At 38.5% G+C, this 10,536-nt stretch overlaps 2 protein-coding genes across 2 annotated transcripts; both read left to right on the forward strand.

Moving 5' to 3' along the window:
* Positions 1-615: 615 nt before the first annotated feature.
* GCK72_023614 (uncharacterized protein) lies at positions 616-1,003 on the forward strand (the record flags this gene model as incomplete). Its single annotated transcript, XM_053735470.1, has 2 exons — positions 616-849; positions 905-1,003. 2 exons carry the CDS (start codon positions 616-618, stop codon positions 1,001-1,003), a joined length of 333 nt encoding a protein of 110 aa, XP_053579036.1.
* A 5,242-nt stretch (positions 1,004-6,245) lies between these two features.
* On the forward strand, positions 6,246-7,601 carry GCK72_023615 (uncharacterized protein; the record flags this gene model as incomplete). Its single annotated transcript, XM_053735471.1, has 2 exons — positions 6,246-6,878; positions 7,440-7,601. The coding sequence occupies 2 exons, from the start codon at positions 6,246-6,248 to the stop codon at positions 7,599-7,601; spliced, it is 795 nt and encodes a 264-aa protein (XP_053579037.1).
* Positions 7,602-10,536: the final 2,935 nt, after the last annotated feature.

Here is a 10,536-nt window from a genome sequence, read left to right on the forward strand (position 1 = left end):
TGAATTTGAACACTTGTAGAAAGTGGGTATGAGTAATAGCTCTCTCCGTGATGTTATCAGTTCCAAGGTACAGTACCTATAAAATTTCAAATGGAATGGGGTTTAAACCAATTATGTGAAGGTATAATCACCATAATTAGAAACTTTCAAACACAGATTGCACTTCCGGGTCATATTCAATTTTCATTAAAAGTAACTGGTTTAACTCAGCCCATTACTAGTAACCGTACTCCTGTACCCAATAGACGTCTTCCGATTTGTGACTTGTTTTCGAGAAATTACTTGGGTTTCGCGAACTTTGACTTTCGGGAACTTTGGCGACGAAACGAATACTACGATACCGTGTCCAAAACTGTTCGATTTGTTGCGATAAGCGTTGAATTCGGCAGTGACTTTCTGAGAACAAAAAGGGAGAATCAGTCATATTCTTATCATCGCGATTCGTGCGTTTTCTATCTTTTGTGTAACCCGTACCTCCCCATCGTCAATTATCAGCCACCCACAGTTCTTTCTCCCCTATTCATTTTTCCCTCGTTAAAAGTGCATCTAGGGGGAGTTAAAAACTGTTTTAACCCTGCCTCCGCGCAGGGTGAAACATCATCATCGGCTATCGCTATGAACAGCCAAGAAGGACTAGATCATTGCAAAGCAATTGCTACCATACTGGCTTCTTCTGGCTTTACCTGGCCTGCCGAGCTGTTTAAGACGTTCCAAAATTATCCCTACCCCATTCCACCTTACTATCCTGCTATTCCGTTTGAAACACCAGTTCAAACTCCTAGTACACCGGATTCACCGCTCAGTTTAATTGACGTCGTAAAAGTAGACGAAACTGAGAACAAAAAGAAAGTAGGATTTTGATTTCTATTTAGTTATATTCAAACCACTAATTATGTTTTTTCAGCGACACAGAAGGATACACAGCAAAAATAACTGCCTGACACCTCCGAACAGCGATGACGACGTTAGTTTGTTATTATTTTTTCTCAATCAGGTTAGATAATTATAACTTCACAACCATTGCACATCTGATTTTCGAGATTTATTCACCCATATCGTAGATATGTTTTGATATTGTTCTAGTGGTCATACTGTAACTCTCATTGTGATTTGTGGCTGTGGTGCACAAATTGATTGATTTTAATCCAACCATCTCTCGACTTCAATATCCGGACTCTGCAAGACTCTTGATCTATTTCTCTTCATTTGTTCCACATTCTTTGACGAAGATCCGTGCGTATGTTTTGAGCAGCGATAAACTCACGCCATTTCTTCTCCACCGCCCGCAAGTTGTTTAGAAGTGAAGATAGAAGAAGAAAAAGAAGAACTGATGTTCTGGAGTGTGATGCGCTTTTAACGTTTTAAACTGCAGTGGGCAGAGTGAAGCGTGGGGGTCGCGAAAATGTTTTTCATCAAAAATAAAAAGAAGATTGAGACTGGGGGTGAAATGGGGATACTGTAGATTAAAGGTGGCATTGAGTTTCACGGATAGGTTTTCTCTATTGGAGATTGATAAATGGAGGTTCTCGAGTTGAATTAATCCGAGAGTTGAATAGTTGAATTAGGGCACAACCTGGAACGTGCAGAATCTTGTTCTTTTCGTGCTCTCATCGAGTACTAGGTAATATCGAGTACTATGGAATACCGTGTTTCATATTCTAATCTGGAAGATTCGTTTCCCATTTGAAACGTAGCAATGAATGATTATTTTAATGATATATAACTTTTATACAGCATGAAATATGTTCATGCTGCTCATTCACTGCCTTCAGCTGCTCATCCACAGTCAAGTTTTCTTTCTAGTCCATTAGCACATAGTATGTCTGAAATTGACTAAGATCATCTCACATTCTCTTTCAGAGTATTTATATGTCCCAGTAGTGCGACATTTGAAAGGGTCATCTCATTATTTTTGGTTTGAAATAGTTGCGAAAGAAGGTTCTAATCGACTCGAAGCAGAAGAAGTGAAAGTGCTGAAAGGTCATTCAGAAGAATAGTTCGAAACTAACGATGGGGTGGCATTCGGTGTATCTAATAAGGAACAAACAATTTTCTAAACGCATTTTCAAACTCATACGTCACAAGGTCAGTGTGGTCGATTTCAGTTTATCTGGAAAGTCCAACTCGGCCCGATTTGCAAAATCAGACCCATCGTCAATCATCATCACCATCAACCTTGGCGATCGCGATTTAATCGTTATCAAACCAGTTCGGAACGGCGGGTTACGGTAATTTGTTGCGGTTTTCAATCGGAAGATACACATAAGTGCTCACCCTTAGGAACTATCAAATTCGTTTCCTTTTTTGGCCGTTCCAAGGTCAAACGTTCATCACGCACAACCGCATAGATAGACACGAAAGTGTTTTTCTACTGTTGCGTTGTTGTTGTTCGGCCCCGATTTTTTAAGTGTGCGTTCCATATTACCGCAAAAACTACGGACACTAGGGACAACGCCTCCCACTTCGTTCCCAATTATTCGGAAAACAACAATGAAGTGCTTTGTATTTGACTGCTAATGATACTATCTTATTCGACTTGTTAATACAGTACCAAATGGATACGATGGCTCTGGAAGCAAATGTGGCGGCACTCTCAAAATTTATGACGTTCGACAAGATGCTTGCGGCATTACGGGTGAGTGAATGGTTGAGAACATCAAGTAGGAGACTATATTGTGCAGTGGGAAAAACGATCTGTATAACATGGGTAATTGAACCAAAAATCATGTTCCCGATAATATTTATAGCAGTGGTAAAAGTTCAAATGTTCCGTTACATCTCAAATTCTCAGGAGTTTTGTCTGGTTGTTTGTATTATATGTCATATGAGAAGTTTGCAATTCTCAAAATCGAAATTAACAGCTCACTAATAACATATATTGGTCTTCTGTTTCACATGATATAAGCTCCTTTCGATTAGATTGTTCTCTTCGACTAACTATGCAATTTTAAGTCAGCTGAGAAGTATTTTTAACTTGCTTTAACTTTCCATCTTTCATTTACTACTTTAAATCCACATCTCTTATTCCTTGTACTGCATGGTACTGTAGGATTGACGTTGAATAATTTCGACAAGTAGGGAGATGAGATTCGAACGATGTTTGCCTCGACCTACATATAGGTTATTGTAAGTAGCGCGCTAGGCCTTTTCCAGTTTTCGGAACATCGAACAGAAATTGAGAGACAGGAACTCTATTCCGAAATGTTGCGATCGACCTTGTTTTTTCCTTCTCTTCAACGCTTTGCCTGTTGTCGTCGGCGCCGTCGCCGTCGCGCAATCTGAACCAAATCGGCGCTGGGGGTGGCCGCCAGAGCGATAGAATGCGATGAGAGATACTATGCGTTCTTAATGCGAACGTGACGACAAACCACCGTCGAAGACGACCCACAGAAGGTACTTCAGAACGAAAATAAAGTAGAAAAAGGAGAAAAAGAGAAATTGACGACGGTGACCGCAGTTCCATCAACTATAGGTCCGCCGCGCCCTTCATCTTTCGAGACAATCTCGAAACCTCGTAAAGAAAATGTATCGTTCTGGTTTTTGCTTCAATTTCAAAATTGATGATCTTTGGTAACACGGAACGGTACCGTGTTGGGAATGGCAACATTCTCTATCAAGGACTCAGACGAAAAAGGAAAATGCACAATTTTGACATAAGTGACAGAAAACAAAAAATAGGGTTGAAGTCATTGGGGAATAAATTTACAGCTTGGCTGATACAATGTATATAAATAATTACTTAAGTCAACAGAACACTTTTAGTAATACGTTTTTGGAGAAATCAAAGAACTGAATCGTTCCAATTTTGGAAAAAAACTGAATAAAACTCGAAATTGGCGCACCTGAAATTGACCACCCACGACGACAAAAAAAGACTGGCCTGTGAGGAGGTGAAATAAAACGTTTGAGGAGACTGTAGCCCTAATAACAAAGTTATCAGAAATTCCTTCGGAGGAGAATCTATAAAACTAGCTAGAGTGTCACAAAAAGACGCTATTTTTTCCATTTTTTTCTATTTCGTTCCCTTTCCAGTCTGACGGTTCTGAAATTGAAAACTTCACACCTTTCTTTATCAATTCTCGGGGCAACAACAGTCACAACGTCATTTGTTTTCTAGCTACTTCTGAAAAGTAGAACTTATCAGAAGTCGCTGACAGTTTGACTTACTTTTTGAGTTATGTACGTTACTATATGGTAATAAATATAGTAATAAATATAAGTTTTTTTAATTCACAAATTTCCGACATAACGTCATCTGAGCCGTTTCTGATTGGTTCTTCTGGGAACTCTCGGGAAACTCTTCAGGACATGTTCTCTTTCCCTCCTCTAATCAAATCAGACAACTTTTTTGCGTGAGAAATATGAAATATCTCAACCTCTTGACATTCTATATTTTGATTTTCTATAACAGTCGAGCTGCGATTGTCTAGCTCCTTCTCAAGGGATCTTCTAGTATTTGTTTTTTTTTTGTCTGTTCAATTACCATATCCCATTATTCACTGTAGACATTAAAAACAATCAAAGAGACAATGTCTTATGAAGAGCCGCTGAAAGCTCTTCACTGTGCTGTCGACTCGATGAGTCTACCACTTTGACTGTTCCGGGTAAAAACAGACTTGTTTTCGCACCGACGCATTTTCGAAATCTTGGTAAAAACAGTATTTTTCTAGAAGGAACATGTCATTTTGTGTCTCTTCCACTCTCCAACAGCACACGCTTTTCTCCTTTCAATTTTTGAATCCGGAACCAAATAAAAGCCTATATTTCTAATGACATACAACGTTTCAAAGCTTGAAATGACCTCTAACGAGATATCACGTGGTTGGTTCCCATGTTTTTTTCGCAAATAAAAAATTCAAAAGGAATGAATGTCCCTTTTGAAAAAGTCTAGACATAATAAAAACTGAAAGTGTTCTGATTTTTGTTACACTAGCCCTCTATTTCTCGATCTAAAAAACTGAGATGTTAGTAACACCTGCAACTTCCTCGTCAATCATCTTTCGATATGGAAAACATTTCTGCCATTTTTCTGGAATTCAACTGTTATTTGTTTCCGCTTGACAAACAGAACATTGAGAAATGGAGCATTGAAAAAAGAGAAAAAGAAGATGATGAAAATCATCTAAAAAACATATCTGGTGCTGTTTCTCACTTTATTTCTCTGTTTATTTTATCAATTCTCTATTGATTCCAAAGATTTTTCTTTGAACAGAATCCATATCTTTCTCAAAACTATACTAGTAACTAAAAAATGTTGCGATCGCAAACCAACGTCCAATATTAGCTATCGTTTTGAAGAATAATTAGTTGTCATCTCGACGGAAGGGCATCTTCATTTTTTCTTTGATGTTCGCGCCAAAAAATCATCTTTCTTACGAAAAAATTGTTATTTAGAAAGAAGTGATAAATTGCAACTTATAGACAGTTTTTGTCCATTCTCATCTCTTTTTTGACCGTTATTACAATTTGTCTGTCCATCGACTAATAAGCAGCAATAAATTTAGTAGGCGTATCCATTGGTTCGCAACATATACCAGTCCATGAGAATGTCAGTTTAGAAGTTCAAGCTCTGCGAATCTTTTTCCTTGCATTTTCTTTTGTCTAGCCGACGACTGATCAACCACTACGCGTTCTAAGAAAATTCCTAGACATTGCAATCCAAAGTCTGTAATTAAAGTTTGCTCGCGTAGATAGACAATCGTGATGTGCTCAACCGGTAATCACTCATCAAACCACATCCAGGTTACATGTTTTAGTTGATCTGATGTATAAGTTTTAATTGCTTATTTTTGGAAGTCCTATTATTTAAGCCACTCAAAAGTACTTAGCAACAAGCAGTTAGAAGAAAACTCTACACAAGAATCGAAACTAATGGTAGGTTTCTTTATAAAGAATATAAAACACCTGTGTGTTGTATTCACCGTTCCCGAAACATTGTATTTTAAATTTCTTGTGAATTCCAATGTTTTGAACACGAAAAAATGTAGAAACTAAGGGATTGAAGCTACCGTAGTCCTTTTGCCATTTTTCTTCCGAACAAAATGAAAAACATCACATCTTGAGAAAGACACCGAAAGAAATATGTTCTACTTGAACGAGTTCGGCTCATCACGAATGTAATAAATTATTTTCCGTTCCAATGCTCTCTTTTTCCTCCAATGTCCTTTTTAACTCGCTCCTCATACCCTTCATCTCTTATTTTGTGTTCCTTCAGCATATCAAACAAGTACAAGTATTTTGCAATAATGTACTCGCCACAATGTGGATCATCGTCTTTCAATGGTGATTATATGGACGGATTCTACCGTCCAGATGAGGAACCTGATAAAATTTTCCGGGTGTTCCAACATGGGTACTCAAGTGATGAGGAGGAAAGAGAAGAAATTTACGAGAACTTGCGGACACTTTATGGCACACAACCTTCTAACCGAAGAGAAATGTCAAAGCCTCCCGAGGGGAGTAGACCTGCGTCACCAATGAACATTCGCGAACCTACGCCCATGTCTGATGATGAGTTTTTGAAAATCATTGAATATGCTGAAAAATCATCATCAAAATCAATCGAATCATCTACGCAGTCTACAATTTCAAGATCTGAAATTTGTTCACCTGAGTCAAATTTGGAGAATATTCCATGGGAACCAACCGACAATCCTCCTAGAACACTGGATCCCATACCAGAGAAACCTCCTTTCAACTATGAAGCACCAAAACCTGGTAATGGAATGTTCACACCTACAATGCACTCCCCACTCCCACCTTCCCATACTAACCAGCCCGCCACCGACTGCTACAATAACTATCACAATGCACCTGCCTCTTCTACATATTCATGGGACGGCTATGACCAGTTTCAGAACCAGAACTCCTTTCAGTTTGTAAGTTCATTTTGTTGTGTTTGGTTTGTGTGAATGTCGCTGAAAAAAGGGAAAGAGGGTGGTTGGAAGTTACTCCACAGACATTGAATAATTCAATAGAAGCACTAGAACAGGAGTGAAAAACAGGGCCAGGGTAGGGCAGGAAGAAAAAACAACGAACACAGTAGGGAAAACCAAAAATCATGAGATGACCTTTTCAATTTGTCTGTTTTATGTTTTGTCCATTACAATACTTTTAAATTGATCAAAAAAGTGTCGGTGATTGACTGAAGTTTCAATTTAGTGAAACTCAACCTAAATATGTCATACTAAATATCTCAGCAAGTTCCATTTCCAGTTTCAACTGTTCTCTAATCATATCATAATTCTCAATTCGAGATTTTCCATTTTCTGTTACAAAGCAAATCGAAAAAATCTTCACACTTTGATTGCAATTGCCTACCCATTAATTCTCTGGTACCAAGGTTATCTTCGGGGAACAAATGATAAAACTTTCTTCTAACACTTACCAGTATGTTCAACTATGGCCACACCGACCGTTCTTATCCTATTGTTCTTAAGACCGCCGCATTCGGCGCCGCGCCTTCTTATCCAACTTCGAGAACTAAATCCCGATACACTCACCTTAGAGGAAACGAAAAAAGGAGATCTTCTACAGCGATAGAATTGAATCGAACGTCGTTCTACTTTTCGGTCGTTCATTACCTCTTACCACCAGCGTAGCATCACACATATTTTGATGACGACGACGTCGGACGACACAATTTTTTATTGTCGTCTCTATATATACACTATTTATACACATAGTTCGGTTTTTGTAAGAAGAATTTTTTCTCTACTGCCATGTGTCTGCACTGCCGACTTAGACTGAAAAATGCGTGTGTTCGTGTTTTGTTTTGTTTTTATCTCATTTTGACACACCTGTTTTTGTTCCTCTTTCCGATTTAATTTGCACTGCCAATTCACATCAAGTGTCGCATTGTTCAACTTTGAAAAGTTGAAAAATGGAACAATGACGTCTAGTACCTTATTTATTTTTTATCCTGAAAGATGCTGCGTTTTATTTTTACTGTGTCTTTCAAAATCTCTAGAAATTTGTTTAGTGTCCGCACTCCGAAAAATGAACAACAGTACTCTCGAAAATGAGTCTTCCCAATTCCATTTTCTAAAAAGCATCATTGAGTCTATGCTCACATTTTGACATCGTTCCAAACTAAATCTTCCCTTTTACTACCACTCAGCCGTAACAAACTTTCGCTTTCAACTTGATTTTCAATCTTCTGTCCATCACGGTGTGGGTGTCGTTTAATCTTTTTTGGTAATTGTTCATGTAAGATTTCAAACGCAGATAGTACATTTACACTACCTTATCAAGATTCCACAGGTTCCCTATTCGAGAACGCGTCTTCACAATTTCGAAATTTTTACAACAATGCAACTTTCTGATGACTCTTCAAAGTTTCTACTGATTAATCGTGTTCTCTTTCAAACATGGAATACAATCTTATCATCACTATTTACTTTGTTTTTCATCGTCACCACCGATACTTTTTTTGTTATGCTGAAATTATGTCGGAAAGAGTAACATTTATTCTGGAACAGACTAATTCGCAATTCTTATCGTGAACTGCTTACTGACTTAGCAACGAGTGTCAATTCTGGGCAAAATACATGTTTTCGCCGTGCACATTCGTATTCCTTGCCTTAATTCTTGTGTTATATCGTCGTTCAATTATTCTGAATTCATGGAATATAAATACCAGGAAATTGTGTTTTTTAGAAGACTACAGCTTGTTCACAATGTATTTGAATTAAGCTACTGTATGACTAAAAGGACAAAACCGGAAGTTCTGAAATGTTTCGAAAATGTACTTAGCCAGATGGACATACCGGAACTGTTCTCAAATATGACGTTATCAAAAACACAAGTTAAATGAGTAGAGGAAGAATAACGTCATCTGTTTTTATTCAGAGATGACTTGATGATGTTCCACCTAGAGTTCTAGACTGACTCATAGGCATTCCCCCTAATAACGTATTCAGAGAACACTGAGCCGACTAGAACAGCTTCTATAGTCTGGAAAAAATACTCGAAAAAAAAAGAAGACGTTTCTTTCTGTTGTTGTTCTCGTTCGGCCCCGAGTGCCAATCAAAAGAAACCCCCTTTTCTTCTGAAAGAGCACTGACAAAAGCTCATGCCGAGCACAGCTCTCCTCGAGACGAACGACGACGAACGAACGACAAAGACGACGGGGGAAAAGAGGACGGGGCTGAAAACGAAAACAACTTCGCAAAATAGTCCGCTGGTTCAGCTCGCAACCACATACACAAGTGGAGAGGGACCCATCTTCTTGTTCCTCAGACTTCTTTTTCACAAAACAGCAGCACCAGCAGACGTCAGTTGACCTGAGAACAGACCTCCAGACTTTCGGGAGCCTCACTTTTTATCCCATTCTCTCTTAAACCATTAGTATCATTTTCCAAGTGTCTCTCTATCTTATTCCATCTAAATCCCCACTTTTCAATCTCTTAGCTATTCTACTCGTTGAGTCTGAAATAGGTAGTTCTGTTAATTACAACTCGTCTAGTCTTACTTCTAAAAGTGCACATCTGAAATTCTGCCACCGTTGACTCCCTATAGTACTCCAACTAAAATAGTTTCCCGCCGCTAGTCCAACCAGTTTCAGTTCTCCCACATGTGATGTTCTCAGTTTACCAAGTTGCGAACATATATTTGATAGGGCTGGAAAAAACTGAACGCATGGAGACATAGGCAACGAGTATTTTTCGCCAAAGCACCATCCAATAGTATGACTGCGTTCTCCCCGATCCATGTAGTCTATTCGACTGTTTTTGCCGTGTGCACTGCCGTCCGTCGTTGTTGATGTTTTTCGTTCATGGCACTCGCTTCTTCCGAGCTTCCTCCCTCATGGTTATGTGCTACTACCGCCCAGTCTTTTTTTACTTTTTGTATGTGACTGCCTTGTCGACCTCGAAGTTCACACGATCTAGTGACCCAGTGTCCAACTGTGGAGAGTAACTGAAATGGGGGTCATTTTGAAACGGAGAATGAGATGCAGCTGATGAAACACATCCTGTAACACGAAATTGACTCAAGCTTTCAGAAAGTGCAAGTCTGGAATTATAAATTAAAATAAATATTCTTATAATCTGATCACACAATCTCTCGCTTCTACATCTACAATCGAAAACTTATGATTCCTCATTAGCTAAAATTTCAGAAAGGTGAAAATATACAACAGTGATTTTTGGGTGTGGTACCAAAACAAAATTTTCTGTGCTTTGGCTAATTGTGCTTCTGATAAGTTTTGGTCTAAAAATCTAGAAAACAAAAAAACCACCTTCACCACCTTCTTCTTTTTAACTTTCTGATCCTACTCCAACCTACACCTGTAGAAACTGACTGAAAAAAAAGAAAAATATATCACTCAATTTCCACGCACCTTGTTTTTCTTTCTTTTTTGTCTATGGCTCAGTGTGCCGAGTGAAAGCTGTCTAGTTTTTTGTTCTCATTCTCTCTCATGGGGGAGCACCTACAGTAGTACTTTAACAGGACGATTGTTTACCGTTGTTCTCCACAAAAAATTTCGCCACCTACAGTCTTTATGTACTCTGTATTATTGCTAGTCTCTGTTTT

Source organism: Caenorhabditis remanei, chromosome X (genome assembly GCF_010183535.1).
Source record: "Caenorhabditis remanei strain PX506 chromosome X, whole genome shotgun sequence".
NCBI classification, from domain to species: domain Eukaryota; kingdom Metazoa; phylum Nematoda; class Chromadorea; order Rhabditida; family Rhabditidae; genus Caenorhabditis; species Caenorhabditis remanei.